Below are 19,325 nucleotides of genomic sequence, written 5' to 3' on the forward strand. Positions count from 1 at the left end.
AAAATAAAATAATCGCTTAAAAACAAATTAAAACTTATACATTTTATTTAAAAATTCTTTAATTATATATGTATTAATATATAATATATATATATATATATATATATATATATTTTCCTACTGTTTCCGTCCTGGTGTAGTGTGCACCCACTAGAGCCATAGTGGATAACCCACTGAAAGTCGTGGGTTCGCGCCTCATCTACGGCTATCCACGTGCAGTTTTCTGGGTTTTACCCAAATAGGAGCCAGTTTTTCGTAGAAAGCTCTCTCGGGAAGCATACCTATGAGCATTCCGGGGGAGCCTTTTTTCCATACCTATCGTAGATTTGTCTAGGCCCATTCATAATGGGAATGAAAGACGGGACAACCTGTTAGGGGCTGTTCTTAAATTCGATTTCGAGTCCCCCAAAGTAGTAAATTTCCTCGTCTATTTCGCTGTCATTATTACGATTTACATAAAATATTATATTTCTAATAAAATTACAAATCGTTAATTAAGTACTGTAATTTTACATTTTGTAAAATTTTATTTAATTAAATCCTCGTTTATATTCGTAAAGGAGGATAAATGAATTACGAAACGAAATAATTGAATATTTTAAATTAAATAACAATAAACTTTCTGAAGATTATTTCAATTTTAACTCGTTTGAATGTAAGTGTAAGTGTACTAACAGTAGTATCACGTGATTTACACGTCCTTGATTGCGTTATGCTGTACACGTTTATCAACTCACTTATCAGAAATTTCATACTTGGTCTGGACTGTTTCTATTTTGTAATAAGCTCAAAGAACGATGAACTACAAAATTGAATTCGTTTGTAATTATTGTCGATGTTTAAGACTATATAAATTACGTCTACATGGATTATATTTATGGATTTGGTAAAATGTAAGTAATTTTACAGCCTGATTAAGTATAGACACTTGTAATTTACAGCTGTTTCGTGGATATAATTACTTCTCTTATCTCTTATCTTACTGTTATAAACACGTATACATGATTAAATAAATAATTAATTTGCTTCTAGGCTCTACCTTTTCTTATATTTCTACCTGTAATATTATTGTATTATTTCGAATTTAGACACACCCAACTTTCAGGGAATTTTAGGAAAATATTCGATGATAATTAGGAGTTTAAAATAAGTTTTTTTTTTAAAGTAAGTAAAAGTCTTAATGTTATATATAAAATAGAATGTAATTAACAGACCTTCAAAATATGACGAAGAATACCTCGAATTATAAGACTCGTCCTTGCTTATATGGATTTTAATAGACGAAATGTAGTTTTAGAGTTTATTAAAGAATAAAAAACGTTAATAATGTATTTGAAATATGTAGAAAATGCAATAAACATTTTTTTTTATATTTAGATTTCCTATGGGTGACAAAGAATACTTAGAATTTAAGTCGCACTTCCATTTTTAAAAGGGAATTTTATGGAACGTAGAGTTTAAAAGAGTTATAAACCAATAGATACAGTTTAAAAGAATATATTAAAGATTTACAACGCTAACAACGCATTTAAAATAAAATATAATTAACAGAAAATATAAAATAAAGAAGTAATCTCGAATTTTTATTATATAAACTTTTGACAAGTTTAAGACAGACCCCAACTTTAAATCAAGAAACATGTGAGAAAGATCATATGGTTCTTACTCGAAAGGAGAAAAATAAATCTTAAATTCGAAGTAATACGTTATTATAATTCTTAAGCACGTACAGTACAAGGTATACAGTTTTATATAGTGTTTATACAAATAAGTTACTCCACACTTACATAGTTTTTAGCTGAGGATAGTATGAGGTATGTAGTTCTTACGCAAATACAGTGTATACAGTTAACAAGGTATAACAAACTATACAGTTTTTATTAAGTACAATATAAGATACACACTTCATAAGTGTAATTAGTCTATAATAAGATAGAATATTTAAATAAAGATTTGAATTATTAACATTTAAATTATTTAAATACATTTTACAATTGCAAAGTTTTTTTTAGGTATTTAAGCTTTAACTTAAAAAAAAATCATGATTAAATAGTTGAATAATTTCTTGTTTTAGTAAATTTACTAATCAGTTTAACTTAATTATTGTAAACTACAATGTTAACAATTAATTATAAGTTTTTAAATATTTGCATGCCTATAAAATGAATTAAGACAACAGAACATTAATTAATCTTATTAATATAGGTCAAAGGTGTGAGATTAACGCGCCGGACTGGCGCGATTCGCGTCGTGTCGAATGAGACTACAATCTAACCTCTGAACAACGGCCACTAATAAGAACATTAAAAAATGGCTTTGTTTGGAGGTTATTTTGCACGCATTTCTGAAAAATGGTCGTCATTTACAGGTGGTCGTTATTGGAGGTTCAATTGTACAGTACATAGATGATAACTTTATAAAAATGCAATTTTTATAGAATATTGCTGAATATTATAGAAAAAGATGCGAAGGAATACAATAAATCTGTAAAATAGATACACTAACGAAAACTAAATACAAACAACAGTAATAAAAATAAAGTCTTCTAGAAAGTTTTTATAATTTAATTAAAGAAAATATAATTATTTTATATTTTAATATTATGTTTTAATATAGAAAACTTTTTTACAGATTTAATAATCATTCTTATTTATATACGAACTTCGAAAGCAGAAATGAAGGGATTTTGTGAATATAGGCCTAAAAGTGACTCCTTACTGTTATGTACAAGTGTAAGCATCGACTATGCAGTAAAAACAGCAAGTATTAATAGTAACATAATAGACATCCATATACAATCAACTCCTCAAAAAGTATTATCTATACCATTTAAAGAATATATACCTGCTATACACGTAGTGCAAATATCATTAGGAGAATTAGAAATAATAAGAAACAATACTTTTTCCGGTTTATCAAGTTTGAGGATAGTGTTATTGACAAATAATCGCTTATCTCATCTAGAAGAAGGTACGTTCTGTAACTTGGATAATTTAAAAATAATAAGGTTAGCTAATAACAAGTTTACTAGTTTATCCGATTTAATACCAGCTATTAAATGCCTAGATTTGAATAAGTTGGATTTATCTAAAAATGCTTTGTTGCAAAGTATTACTTCTAATGAAGTTGAGCAAATACAGGATATTCGGGTCAATGAACTTGATCTTACAAACTGTGCCATACGACGAATCGATGATAACGCTCTGACTGGTTTAAACAATGTGAGGAAATTGCTTCTTACTGGTAACCCATTAGATTATGAGGGATTAAGAAACGTATCTTATGGACTATCTAAGACGTCAGTACGTTCACTAATTGCACGTAGATTAAGTAATAATACTTTCATAAAGTCTGATGTACTAATGCCACTTTCTAATGGTGCTCTAGAAGTTTTGGATATTGGTGAGAACCGTCTGGTTGTCTTTCCGTATTTGTTAGATTTTAAAACACTTCGAGAGCTTGTGCTTTTTCGTTGCGAGTTAATTGAACTAAATGGCTACGAAATATTTGGCATACCAAATTTACAAACACTAGACTTAAGCGGTAATAAATTGAGACGGATTATTTTTAATGAATCTGATTATGGGTATAGGATACATATTCTAGATTTAAGTTCTAATGGTCTTACATTTAAATGGGATTTTACATTACCTAACGCAATTTTTAAAATCTTGCCAGATTTAGAAGAGTTAGACTTAACTAATACTCTATTACCACCTACCTTAACTGATCTCATTTTTACAGGCAACAATAGCCTTAATACAGCCAAGTTAGGAGATTGCTCAATAAAAAATATACAAAATTATGCATTCAAGGATTTAAATTACCTTACTAATTTAGCTCTAAATTATAATAAAATAAGCAATTTAAGGTCTGAGATGTTTTATGGGTTATCGAATTTAGTTGTTTTATATTTGGGCTATAATTTAATTGATAATTTAAACTCCTCTGACATATTCATTCATCTTGTCAGTTTGGCGATTTTAGACCTATCATGGAATAATATTGTTCAATTAGAACCTGTATTTAAACCTCTAAAATCTCTAGAAGTCCTTCTCTTGGATAACAATAGAATTCTACATTGGAACGATAGCATTTTAACTAATAACACCAATATCACCTATTTTCGCATCAGTGACAATGATATCATGTATATCACTCCTGCTATGCTGCAAGATTTTAGTACAGTAAAGAATCTGGACTTCTCTAAAAATAAGTTCGACTGTATGGATTGCAACATTACCATTCTACAAAATTGGCAAAGGAGCACAAGTGTCGTTCTCGAAAGTAAGTTAGAAGATTACACGTGCGTCACCCCATCAGGACAGAAAAAAAGAATATTCGAATTCGAAAGTAGCCATTGTTATCCTAAAGAAAAAGGAATAAATATATTATTGATATCCGGGATGAGTAGTTGCGTGCTTTTAATTATCTCCGTAATTTTAATCTCAGTCAAATTTAAGTGGCACATACGTTACTACCGATGTATCCTGATGTCTAGAGTGAAGAGGTATCGCGAATCTAATGATAGTAACTCATATATGTACGATGCGTTTGTTTCTTACGATTCATTAAATAGTGAATGGATAATTAATCAGTTATTACCGACTTTGGAAACTGAGAAAACACAAATAAAATTTTGTTTGCACGATCGAGATTGCTTGGCTGGTAACGATGTTACGGAAGAAGTGTTCGAGTACGTGCAGAAGTGTAGAAAAATTATATTAATAATTTCCGATTCTTATATCAAAAATCGTTGGTGCATGTTTGAATTACAAATGGCCCAACACAGATTATTTGAAGAGAGGAGAGATTCTCTGATATTGATCTTTCTAGGATCAATACAGGAATTACAACTTCCTAGCAATCTTAAGTACTTAATGAGTACTAGAACTTATATCCCGTGGACAGACCACCCAATGGGGCAAAAGTTATTTTGGAAAAGACTTATAAAGGCATTGAATAAACCAGACACGTTAAAGCTTAATCGGATTGTGTAGGAGTTAGTAATGTTGTAACGAGACTAAACGAATGTTAATATTGTAATTAATTTGTAAATAAATTTATACATTGTCTTTTTTATTTAAAAAAATGTGCAATTTATGTTTAAACCGAAGCGCGTTAGATAAAGAATCGATACGTCTGTCTGTAGTGCTGAGTTCGAGACCCGATGGCCTTGACATTGATGCATTAATGCAACATTTTCACTCTTAGCATCTCTTAAAGCGCATCATCGTTGACTTTTGTACAGTCAAATCTCTGAAAATAGTAACCGAAGGGAATATTAAAAATAGTCGCTGTTTATGGGTTGCCATTGTTAGGAGGTAGCCGTTAATAGACGTTCGATTGTATATGATTATAATTGATTATTGAGGTGGAAAGCAGACGTGCATCATTAACATAAGTTACTTTATTATATATAAACAGATTTTATACGAATATAAAATTAAAATTGTGTATGATTAAGTTACATGTCAAATTTGTATTATAGTTTAATAACATATAAACTATATGGAAAACATCAGTTCCAAAATCATTCGTAATTTAAAATAACTCGCGACTTTTAAAAATAATTTAGCATTTAGAAATTCACGTAGTATTAAATATGTGCTTAATATTTTTAGGGAAAATCAGTTCAGTGTATTTATTGGCTCTTTACTAAGGGTAACGCTATTTAGGACGGCGCTATATGAAGGTTACTTTTACCTTTATCAACAATAAATTTAGTGTTGGCGTTATTTTAATACAAAATTCGTTTATACTATAGCTTTATTCAGAATAAAGTGTATTGTTTGTCCTATTTGATAATGATTTAATATCGCACGTGACGTAGATATAACAACGATTATGTGTCGTAATTTACGAATAAACTGATTAATTCTGTAAGATGCGATCAAAAACTATGACAAGCATTCTTTAACGTTTATTATTCATGTAACGTTATACAAAATTTACACCTAACATACATAAATGATCTTCGGTACAAGGATCAATGTCGTACATTATTATGGAAAATAAACATTAAAATTAGCATAACCCAGTGACACATCCAAAGAGGAGCAAAGCGGCCTTGGCACCCCCCAAAGTAAAGGAAAAGAAACCACTAGTAAATTTTCCAAATATCTCTACATAATTAAAATTCAGTTTTATTTATATTATGTATTGTCTTCTATTCATATATTACTAATGAATTAGCGGTCACATAAGGTGGAAATTTTATTGAATTTGCTCATTTTTTTTATTCGTTAAACTCGGCTCCTCCAAAATTAAATCTTGAGTGGGCCACTGGCGTAAACAGGTAGGGGCCTGGAGAACCCTGGAGAACTCTTTACCTCTGTAAATAAATAAAATAAGAAAAAAATCAAATAAATACAGGGAGAAGAGTTGAATGTGGCAAATGCACTTACCTTAAAGTACAGTACATACAATATATAAGAGTTTACTGTTCATCTATAGCGCTACTAGCTACATCAACAATGATATAGGGGTGAATGCAGTGTTGTTTATTTAAACTTGTTGTGGCCCTAAGCTATAACATAGTTATAACAGCTTCTTTTTCTACACCAAATAGTGACACATTTAAAAATGTGAGGCCCTAATATAGGCTATAGACTCAAAGACACGTAACTTATTTAGCTTTTTTGCAAATCTGGTCCTGGATGGATATAGCTTCTCACGTTCTAATTCTGGTCCCCCCTAATATCGATTCTAGTTACGACACTTGTAGAAAGAAAACATACACAATTGTAATTATATTTAACTCATAAAAGTAACGTTGGGTAAAGTCAAGATTATAGTTAAAAACAAAATAAAATAATTACTTAAATAACTAAAAAAACTTATCTTAAATATATTTTAACATGGTTAAAATATTATTATTATTACTATTATTGTAAAACTATCTTTTTACATAAATCTTTGAGAACGTCAATAAATTGATTTTCGTTTATTACTATCTCACTAGAAACATTTTGTACGTGTCAAGAAGTATTTCAAATACACACCAATCTAATTGAAATACATTATAGTAAAGTCTCGATTATCCAGAATTCCTTGTTATCCGGTCTCAGGTACTTTCTGTTTTTTTCTTGTTATTTTTATCTTTTCTACGCAGGGCATTTTGAAAAATACCTTTGATTGATAGCCTGTTCAGTTAAGAACTGCGTGCAAGCATCCAGCATGTTCGTTCTTCTCTAAACATCTTATTTCATGTATTTCTATGAAATACAAAACGGACTTATTCAAAATAGATAAATAAAGACTTTCATGTGTTTTTTTATTTAATTATGGTGCTTATCTGATAAAATAGAGTACTGTATTATCCGTATTTTTGTGATATTTTAGTTTAGGGTGGCGTACACTGAAACAATTAGAGTAAGTGAGAATGAAATGAATTAAGGGGTGAAGTGGATCAGTCTAAGCTTTTAGAGTAGTATTTTTAAGAGTCTTTATTTTTGTTTTTTATTCCTACGTGCCACTGATCCGTTGAAGTTTCTAGAAGTTAAGAAAGAAAGTTCTTGGTCGATACTCGCATCAGTTTCGTCGAAAAAAATTGTTTTGTGTCCGTGCATGCGCGACAACAACACGTGAATACTTTGTAAATTAGCGTTAGCACAAGCAATAAACTGAAATATTACGCTTGTGATCACAAGTAAAAATAGAGAGGAAGCAAAAGTAGAGAGGAATTTTTGACGATGTAATGCTGTGGTAGGCCTAATGTGGCGGTAGTCAACAACTAAAAATATTTTCCTTTCGTACTGCATTGGATATAAGATGATTTGGACCATTTAAGATGGGAAGAAATGGATTATTATAATTTATTAAAATTCATCCACCGAAGCTGTGTGAACACGATAAAAGACCATCTGTTATCATGTTCTTTTCATTTTAACTTGTCATTTTATTCTGCAAATGCATTAAAACAGTATTCACGAATAAAATTAATCTAATATTATGACTTTAGTACAACTGGATTTTATATGGCTGGTCTCAAATTATACCCATTACAGGAAAGGCCTAACAGATAATGGGAGCTGGCCAAGTAGTCAGTAGATATAACTAGACAGAAACGTGAGATCTTGACTCCACTGAAGGCTAAATTGCTACAAGAAATTTCCGAATAATGAAACCATAATGAAATTCTTAGGAGACAATCCAGAAGAACAAGAGCCCTAAGATCACTTAGTTACATAATGATAATAAAGAACAGTGTTCTTATTTTCAGTTTTGTTTCTGTTTTGTGCCCATTAAAAGGGTCTTTTCCATATCAATCGTATAAAAAGCGTTCTTTAATTGTTATATTTTTGAACTATTTTAATGAAGTGAGATTGTTTTAACGTGTTTGAGTTTAATTAGTTCTATTATCGTTACTGAAAAGCATGTGATCATTCCACTTCATTTCGATTCATTTCATAAATTATGATCTTTCAATCACTAGTTGTGATTTTTTATAATTTTCTAAATTTTTTCTGTTTTTATCACAATAAGTGATTTTGTTGAAACTGATCCATTTTATCTCCACTTAGTATATGTCACCGCACACTGCACTGTGTAAGAGGATCTTGACGTCTGACTAATCAGTGTTGCCAATTATAAGGACATGTCCTTAGGGTAAGTTATATATACTAGGCCTATATAGACTTAAAAGAGTCCATTATAAGGACATTACTAAATAAGAGTAGCAACATTGGCAGTACTATCTTTAACGCATGTGCACGCTGAGCAGTTGCCCAAAGACTCCTTGCTGATTTACGCGCAGACCAGAATTTAAGGCCAGGAACACATACGCGTAAAATTCAGCGTAAAATCTAGTATAAAACAGAAAACGTAAAAATTTTTCTGAAATTTTGGCTGAAACAGAACTGAAAATAGAGTAGAGCGTGTCTCTACTTTTTACGCCGTAAAATTTTTACGCCAAAATTCCTCCAATAAAGAGAAGTCTTTTCTGTGACGTCAAAGTAGACACGTGCTTTTTATTCTAACAATGGCGGCAACGAGGGTTAACCCTACAATTGTGACGGTCTCGAAAAAACAAAAAATAAATGAAATGCAGGGGTTTATCGAATCCGTTCGACCACATCAGTGTCATGCATAAAGACACTGTATTTAAACAACGTTTATGGATGGCTGTAAGTGCAAAATTTCAAACAACAGGTAGGTCTTGTAAAATCGATATATAGGCCTAGTATTTAGATCACACGTTCTTTATTTGAATTCGGAATATAAGTCTATTAATTTAAATTTTCTATATTATAGCAGAGGAAGTGGAGAAAAAATGGAAGGTACAAAGGGATAGATAGCCTATATGAGAGGAAAAAATTAATAAAATTAGCACTGTTGGTGGTAGTGGTGTTTCCTATTCGGCCAGAATTTTTACGTGTGTGTGTTCTGGCATAAAAGCGTAAAACAGAAACTGAACTAAAAGCTGATTTCTGATTCAGTTTTCTGCCAGACAATTTTACGCATGTGTGTTCCTGGCCTAACACTAATTTTCCGTTTACCTGACGGTTGTGTAGGCAGGCTTCAGTGCACTGTTTTGCCCAGGGGCATATAATGGCGTTAAGACGGTCCTGAACATTGATTATTCTCACACTGGATTAGACTGGATTGGTGGAATAAGAAAACGCAACACTTGGACAATATCCTATGGGGAATGATATTTCCTGGGAAGAAATTTCTACGGAAAACTGGTCTATTTAGGTGTTAGTTACGTGATAAAAAACCGAAAACTACTTGGCCAGCTTATTAATGAGAAGCAAATTTGCAACCAACTACCAGTTTAGTACTTTTATTCACTGGGCCCCACACATCATTTTGTGCAGTTGCAGATTTCCTCTATAACGTCCATGATGTAAAACTTCTTAAACATAAATTGATTCCCTCTCTCTCTCTATATATATATATATATATACATTGGTTACTGTATATACACAAACATACCGACGACACAACTGTTGCTGTGCAGTTGCCAGCCGGAGAAGTAACGACGGAAAGGTGTTTCAACAATTTGTCGACTGTGTACACAACCTTAGAACGATAATCGAAACTCTCTATTGTATCACGATATTAATTTCAAGCTTGAGAGAGTGCTAAAAACATTTTTAATATTAAAAATATATAATAATAACTATTTAATTAAAAAAGATTACTTCTTGAACTGATGTTAATGATGTTTCTTCTGTCGATTGGATGCTATCATTAGTTATAATGCAGCAAGGAAACTTGGATGATCTTTGTTATAATTTTAGTATAATAAAGACGGGCGTTGCAAATTGAGAAGAGAATGTGATGAAGTTTGCAAAATTTAATGAAGTCGTACATTTCGACTTTCAGCTTTTAACTATTGTTTATGTTCAGTGCCGAACGTTTCTGAGAATTAGTGTCGAGTAAAATAATGATTACGTCATTTTACATGTAAAAATATTTCAAAATAATTATTTTTCATATAATTTGTGAAATATTTAGCGTGTTCGCTGGAATTGTTTACGAATTAATTAATCACTTTTCTCCAAAATAAAAAAATTAAGTGAAAAATAACAAAGAATTCCTTATAATTCTGTATAAAACCAATTTCCAACAGATTATAATTTGATTCGTTATTTGAAACAAATTATTCATAAATAATTTTCGGTTTTATAAATGAGCATATACTGTTAGTACGGCTGGATTTGCACATAAATTAAACAAGCTACAGGTTAAGGCCTCAAATTTTTAAATGTATCATTTGGGGAGGTGAAGGACTTATATACAACTGTATCTAACTCGCATTTAAAAGTTATACTGTATACTAAAGTCTATACGAATTTGTTATGCTGTGATCGAACGAAGAATCAATTTAAAATATATAGTTCGTTAACTTCTATATAAAATTAACTTTTTCAATGAATTTTAATGAATGTAAAGAATGGAGAAATCAGCATTTCGAAACAAAATAGTATATAGAATTCTACAAAATAACGTTTCCTTGATTAGAATTTTCCGGAAATTCGTAGTTTCTAGATATAACAGATAAAATTTGCATGTAAACAAACTTAAATTAGTGAAAATATGAAGAAATTTCTCAAAAATGACGGAAAAATTGCTTCAAAGTTAAGTAAATAACCCACGTAACCTATTAAATTCTAAACTTATTAACCTATTTGAACCTTAATTAACCTATGAGAAAATGTTTACTTAAGAAAAATGTAACGTTAAATTAACTCTCAAAAATTTGTAATTTAATAATTTATATAAATTTAAAGAATTATTAATGAAATTTTTGCCTGTTTTTTTAATGATTTCAACTTCTAACATTACAAAATTTGATAAACTGTCACAAGGTTATTAGATCATAAGGTTTAAAGATCATGATGATCTTTTTGTGATCATATGTGAAAGATATTGTGTATATAAATAAGTAACATCATAAACAAGTAATCAAAGTTATCATAATCATAATCAAGTAATAAATTATGAACACATTAAAAATATATGATAGATTTTATTAGCATATCAGATAATATATGTATAATGATAATTTATGTTACTTGGCAAGAAGACAAAATCAACTGTGTAAAGAGAAGTCTTGTTTGCATGTCTTGTTAAAACCTTTATAGTAAAAAAGAAGAAAGAAAGCCTATCTTTCTTTCTTTCTCTCTCTCTCTCTCTCTCTCTCTCTATATATATATATATATATATATATATATATATATACTTCACAATATGATGTACACAAAACACATTAGACTATATACAGTGCCGCATTTATAAATGGCTCTTCAGATCTTGACAGCCATGCCTATGGCATAAAATTTTCAGACATAAAATTTAGGAACTAATGCCTTACTTTTTTCTTCTTAGTGCGTGCATTTATAATAAATTATTAATTGAATAACTACATATTATTTCAAATACATTGAACAAGTAATTTACGTTATAATAATGTATAGAATGTGAATATATTGTAAATTTCAACATATTGTCGAAAGGATGCCAAAGCTTACTCAGGATTCAAGACTCTTAGAACACTAAATCCTGACTGTATATTATATATAAGAGAAAAGATTACCTTCATTCACTTCTTTCTCTCATATCTTCTGTCTGTGTACAGAAAATGTTTTGTAGTTTCTGTTAGTGTACACAGGCTTTGTTCTTTGTATAAATATAAAAAAAAATCCATTTAGGTTTTATTATTCGATTACTATAATTCATATACTTTATTCGAACTTACCATTCATGCCTTTTGATAAAAACACTTCACGGTATCAAAGACAGAAGACAAAAATTCATAAGCTTATTGAAGTTATTTTTTATGTTCGATTTCATCCGCCAAACTCTTGTTTACTAAACAAAAGCATAGATTGGAAAGGAATGATTTATAAAAATTAATTTATCAACATGTGAGAAGATTTTATAAAATTAGAAATGAAAATTCCAGTTGATGAATTATATAATTCTCAATGTATGTGATGTATCGCTTTCTTGAAACACTTTTCTCGAGTGATTTGTTAAATTAGATTATATTTGTTTCTTTTTGTCGATGATGTATTAGTTATTTGTGACTTTATCTCGTAAATTACGTAAATATATCCATTCAATTTGCTTATTGTACAGTTTACTCCTCGTAAAGAAATCAAAACATTATCTTTCAGTGCGTTCTCCTTAATTAAGAAACATAAAAAATGTTATCTGTATTAATTAATAAAATATATGAAATATTTTCAATGTAATTTTCAAGTAATGTGTGGTATTTTATATATTTTTATACACTTATTCTTCTATTTGACAAACAAATAAATTGGTTTATTTAATAAAATCTAGCAAAAAAAGTCGGTTTAGTTTGTAGGCGATTTCCCACAATTTATGCCTCTTGGAAAGACTTTCTACTAAGAATTAATATTTATAATTTGATCTTTAAAAGTTAAAAATTTTAAATCTTAAAATAAATTTTTAGCTTGAAAAATGCTTAAAAACAAATTTTTAAAAAAATAACTTTTGGAAGATGTCTATAAAAAGATAATTTATAGACAAGTTCTGAAACCAGTTAACACGTAACTATAACTGGATTACGTGTTAGCAGTTAATCACGAGACATAACTGCAAAAACCTATCTGTTTGCCTTCCTGTAGTTCAGTTAATAATAGGCATACATCACTTTACATGTGAGACAATAATATAATAACACTAGGATATCCGAATTTCACAATTGGATACCATAAAGTTTATATAACAATATTCTTACGATTTGGAAATATCGGTCTGAGGAGGGAGTTTAGCCGAAACATGTAACTTTACTTGGTAAAGTTGCAAGAATATGCACCCTATTGCCTACAGTTGCAAAACTTTAAGAAAAGATGTCATTATGCAAGTTTCATAAGAAATTATTACAAATGAGAATAAAAAGTAAATATTTTAATTTTTTTAAATATTTTTGTCGTATATTTTAATACTTATTTATACTTGTAATTTATATTATTTTTATCTTGTAAATAAACTTGCGAGGATAACAAGGTCAAGTTTAAACTTTCAACTTTAAATTTAACTACTTAAAATCGATTTTTTTTTTGGTTCGTAAAATATTTTTCTACATCTTTTCAGACAAAACTAAAAAATATTAAAAATTTAATTTACTGACTTTCGGAAACGTTTCGTTTCGAAAGTAAAGTAGCTGCCCACATGATGTTATGTAAAGATGAATTTTACATGGATAACAGTTTTACGAGGCAAGATTTTCGATAAAAACGAACTTATATATCAAAATTTATTGTACAACAAATTAATTTTATGCAGAGAACAAGAATTGTTTCTCTTGTAGCTCATATAGTTGATATATAAGTCTATATTATACAAAGTACGAGTGGGTGAGCATTTTCTGTCGCAAAAAGTTGCTTTCTGTTGAGTTTCAAATTCGTAAAAAAAAGGTGACTTTATCTTGTATAAAATATGCCTAAATCTTTAAAATTGAATGATAATGTAAAAGATTCAATTGTTTTATATCGATATCTCATATTTAAATGATGCAGCTGACATCAATCGGAAAAAAGACATTTATAAATACATAGGATTCGATTGATGGAATAAGAACGTTATGCTTGCTCGATCTGTTAAAAGGGAAATTTCTAGAGACTAATTTCTCATAGAAAGTTCCCTAGATATGTGAAGAAAACCCGAAAAATTCCATTTGGCTAGCCTGCTAGTCAGATGTGAACTCACGACCAATGTCTAGTGATGTTACCTAATCAACTGATAAACTCTTGTTGCGTGGGCATTATTGTAATGTATTATACTGTACATCGGCTAATGCATCCGTTAAAACTTTCTAAAATTGTATTCATGATTTTACATGACGTTTATGAAATTCTATTTAAATTAATGTTGAGGAGATCGAGACAAGTTGTCGAGGTTGAACAAGTCAAGATAACGGATTGTATAATGATTTACGAGTGGCATCATTGTTCCTCTGGATATATTCGTTTGTGCAAATTCGCATTACATAAATCCGTGAAAATTCAAGGAAAGACTTATTCACCCGTAAAAGAATTATCCCTTTATATTTAGAATATAATTTTCTTTCATACGTAAACTGATCATAAATTTAAACTTCTTACTTTTATCTTAATTAATTCGAATTTAACTAAAGTTCTTTACACTATTTATAAATTAGAATTATCTCTACAGTTTTATCTATATAACCTATTAAAGATCAATTCCCAATGGCAGAATTCAAAACTTTTATCAGAAACTGAAAATTCACAAAACAAATTATAAAATTAATTAATTGTATGGGTTTTCTTGGCAACAAAGTTTAATTTTCACTATAGAATAACGTGAATTTTTGTTTTCCATTTATGTACGCATCTTTTATTAATATTTTCTTTCTTCAACTGTAAAAACAATATTATATTATAAAAATTAATATATTTATTTTTAAAATTAAAAACGCTTAGATTCATACTAATCACTTCAGGATCTAGGTAATCTAGATCTTGCAGTGTGCATTATAGCATCTAAATATTAACGTTATAAACTGTGTATAGTATGTCTGGAAACCTTGTGATAGATCCTCTAAATTTTCTCCACCGCAAGCATTCGGACCAACCGCATTAGAACTGGTCAAGGAAAGGTTGTAAATATCTCCTTTCTAACTGGAAGTACAGAAGCTGTCCAGAAATTACGTAACGCAGATTGCGTGGCGGGTTTGCATGGGTGGGTTTACGTACGATTACAAAAACTTTACATGATACTGGGGTCTTAACCCTTGGGTTCATTTTTGTTTCTGAAGTGTTGCTTAGTGAACCATACTATTTATGTCACTGCTTTATGTGTTATACTAGTAATTAATAAAATAATGTAACGTTAAGTACCCCGTTCTATGTATTATTCCATAATACAATTAAGAGAGTCGATCAGGATATACGTTACGTAATTTTGGGGTTAAGCTGTACGACAACGTTACTGATCGTTGAAAAGTATAGAAAAGCGTCGAAATTTATGAACGATTCCAGTAGCCGAACTATGAATTCCAAAAACTTTAAACAATGTAACAGGTCTAGAATTGCTTGCTCCAAAATTCTCCCATTGAACTATCTGAAATCCATCATCTATCTACTCTAACCAAGCTTTCAAATGGTTTGAAAAGCTCATCATTAAACTGTGAAGTCTGCTTTCTTTCTCCATACGAATATATGTAATATATCAAAAAATAATTTTAAAATGTTAATTATTTCTCTACTTTATTATCTGTATATTTTTTATATAAAATTTCAGTTTTTTAACATTACGTTTATAATGGTATCTTTGGTATGACTCTGGAGTATACTACGAACTCAAAAATCACTGCTCTAGTAATCCGTTTATTTAAATAAGTGTGTTTACTATCAGAAAAGTAATAAATCCACATAAATTATTCATATTTTTTTTATTTTAAACTTATGTTTGTTTCTGTAAATTTCATTTTTATTGTCTTATTCGTGTTTCTAAATTAATTTCCTTAATTAAATACGACTGAATATAAAACAATAATTTGATTTTCTTCATTCAATTTTTAATTTTAAAAATAATTTATTTGCTTAAATGTAAACTAAAAATGTTTTGAGACTTATTTTAATTAATAGAAAAGAAAAAAAGCCAAAGTAATTTATTTTTAAATTGTTATTAAAATTAATTTTTATTTTGCGTTTTAATTTTATAAAGAAGAATTAATTTTTATAATAAAATTTATTTTATTATGATTTTATTAGTATTTTTTAAATTTTTAAATAAATCTTTAATTTGCTTTCCAATTATTTATAGCCTAATTTATTTCATTCTTTCATTGAAAAAAACCTTAATAAGCATTCACTTAATATTTTCAATTATAAAATAAATTCAAGATAAAAAAATTTATAAATAATAATAAAATGTTTACGAATCCATTTATATTAGTAATTTATTTTCTGAATATCATAATGTAAACCTTCAATAACTAATACCCCATATTGCTATTTATTTACAATTTCTTTAAAAAATATTTTTTTTCGTTCTACAGGCACTAAGAGGGCCCTTTATTTTCCTATATCCATCATGAGCTCGGCCAGGCCCACAATGGAAGTGGCAGATGGCGGGAGACGGGTTCCGACATATTCGGAACAGATCATCTATGAAAAATTCCTGAGACGTCTGGATTCGATCGTTTGGAGTTAGGCTAAAGCCTTCTTTACGGTCATCCAGCCGTTTTTATTACAGTTTTTTTCTAAACTATTAAAGCAAAATTAATTTATATACATATAATTTGATTATTTAAAAATTAATTCATCAAAGACTACAGATAATTGTAAATATATTTCATTTGATGAAATGAGGCAACGCAATCTGTGAAGGAAAAATGCTTTCTATGGAATTGATTCTCTGTTTAGGTGTCAGACAAGTGAAGAAAACTCGGAACTCTCTCATGCTCATCTCGTTGTTGAGGCGCGAATTCATGACTAATTTTAGCGATTTTATCCATTCGGCCACTGGAAAACACCTGTGAATACAAATTAGGATTTATATTTCTTTTCACTATACTGTTCTACTATATTGTTATAGTAAGGCTGTTACTATGTGTAATTACAACTACAGTACTATATACTGACTTTTACGTACCCTATGGTTAATATTTTCATTTTTCATACATTTCTGTTTATTCTATCTGCTCAATATCTCACTAGAACATTCTCTCTTACCCTCTCACTCTTCCTTTCGCTCTTTTCAGCCTTGAGCCTTGAGTAGGTAATATAATATAAAAGTATTATTTACTTCAAATTTATTTTTCTTAATTTCGATAACAATGTTTTTCAAATAAATGTTTTAGAACCATTAATGAAAAATAAATGATAGAGAATTCGATTTACTTCAATAGTCTTTCCCAAAAGTAGACCACAGCTTCTATCTCGTCCGTCTAGAATTAGAATTATACTTTGATGTTGGAAGTAATCACATTCCACAGTTCATAATAACACTTGTCACGATTCTTTGAGATATATTTTCGAAATATATATCTCGGATATTGAAACGGAAGAGACATTGATTAGTTCCTTTCATATAAGAAATAGACGTGTTTATTTTCTATTATCCGTTTACTATCTGATAAACTCGGATACATTTTGAAAAATACAGACGAGAAATACTAATAAACACACAAGAAAGTATAAGTATATACATATAAATTCATACATATACATACATACCAAGGCCTGTCAAAAGACGAGAGAGGGAGGCATAGTTATGTATATATGCTATAGGCTTATATATATATATATATATATATACACTAAGGCTTTTTATATATTCCAGTTTCAAAAACGCCTGCTGGGCCTTTTTGAAAATCAAAACAGCCTTAAAAATCATATTTTTAATAATAGATTTTGACAACAATTAAGATTATTTGTTTTCTCAACACACAAGAATTGCAATGAAATAAACAGTTCGTAAGAAATGTTCTTGATGCCCACGTAAATGTGATCCCTATTAACAGGGCTTCAAATTTACTAGGGCCCAGATAAAACCTATTACACCCTGTTAACGGGGCTCTTGAGATAAAGCCTTAAGTTCCTGCGATACGGTCTGATACATACATGCATATAACTTCTAAGTAAAATTATTTAATTATTTACAAGATTTAATTTTAATCTAGATTTTAAATTAATTAACAAATAAACCAATTACATATCCATAATAAAGCAATTCATAATTGTTTAAGATAGAGTAAAAATATTTTATTTAATATTTCAAATTCAATCTAGTCATCGTTAAAACGTTACAAGCTTCAAATAATTAATTTATAATTGGAAACATTAGTCAAATAATACTTTTGAAAAGAAACACTAGCTGCCGCCACTAACACTGTAATTACGATGACGTTTCACTACGTAACACATCATTAATCGTGACGTAACAATACATTATTTGATGCCAAACAAATCATTTTACAATATTTTTATTGTAAATGAAACATTTTTGTGTGTAGTCTTATAGAACTTAAATTCAAATTTAATTGTTTTATTATTTTAAAATTTATCAAAAATTTTTATTTTATTTTAAGTGAAGTGAATAAAGTGATTTTAAATAAAGTTTTTATAATTTAATGTTTTGGCTGTAGCCATTTTAGCTTCCATCTGGGCAAATCCCATTCCAATGCAGTTTCTTGGACAAGATCCAAACGTGTGCCAAGCCATTGGACTGTTTTTGCTGCAGTTTTCTAACGAAAATTTATTTTTATTTTCAAAAATTATCAAAAAGCATAACTCGAAAATATTTTATCTTTTTGGAAATAAATTGTTTCGCTTCATACCAATAATCTTCTTGGTATAATAACAATAGATAAATTGAAATCTGAATAGCAATATCCTTAGGAATTTTTATATTAGAATATTGGAAAATTCTCTGCAGTTTCTCGATTTATAAAATTGAAATTTTAAAAATATTTTACTAAAATTTTCTTATTCCTATAAAGAAAAGTGCCACTATTTTGTCAAATGGGCGATACAAAAATTCAAAACTCTAACGAAATTCAATATTTTTTAAATTCAAAATATTGAATATTTTTAAATAAAATTGAATATAGAATACTAAAATTACTGAAACAACTTGAAATTATTTGAAAATACAGTGTACTCCCGATTATCCGAGCTAATTACCGGTAGTGGAAGCACGGATAAGTCGGAAACAGATAATCCGCAAGTCTGTTTTAATGACAGCTAATCGATTTTTTTTATTCAGTTTTTAATTTCATTTTAAATTTAAATCAATAGTTTGTATATTTATGCATAAAATACGTTTTGAGAAAGGTAATTAATTAACATTAAATTCAGAAAAATGTAATGAACTAA

General features: G+C 29.1%; 1 protein-coding gene across 2 annotated transcripts; it reads left to right on the top strand.

The window, feature by feature from the left end:
• Positions 1-728: 728 nt before the first annotated feature.
• On the top strand, positions 729-16,740 carry LOC136977974 (toll-like receptor 13). Of its 2 annotated transcripts, none has more exons than XR_010881153.1 (2): positions 729-893; positions 16,505-16,740. XR_010881153.1 is itself a non-coding variant. In XM_067273591.1 (2 exons), exons 1-2 carry the CDS (start codon positions 878-880, stop codon positions 4,998-5,000), a joined length of 2,385 nt encoding a protein of 794 aa, XP_067129692.1. In that variant the 5' UTR covers positions 729-877; the 3' UTR covers positions 5,001-5,092. The 2 variants fall into 2 exon arrangements, 1 of the variants encoding a protein (XP_067129692.1); XM_067273591.1 differs by lacking the exon at positions 16,505-16,740 and adding an exon at positions 2,632-5,092.
• Positions 16,741-19,325: the final 2,585 nt, after the last annotated feature.

This window comes from Centruroides vittatus, unplaced genomic scaffold (assembly GCF_030686945.1).
Source record: "Centruroides vittatus isolate TY-2023 unplaced genomic scaffold, ASM3068694v2 contig_484, whole genome shotgun sequence".
NCBI classification, from domain to species: domain Eukaryota; kingdom Metazoa; phylum Arthropoda; class Arachnida; order Scorpiones; family Buthidae; genus Centruroides; species Centruroides vittatus.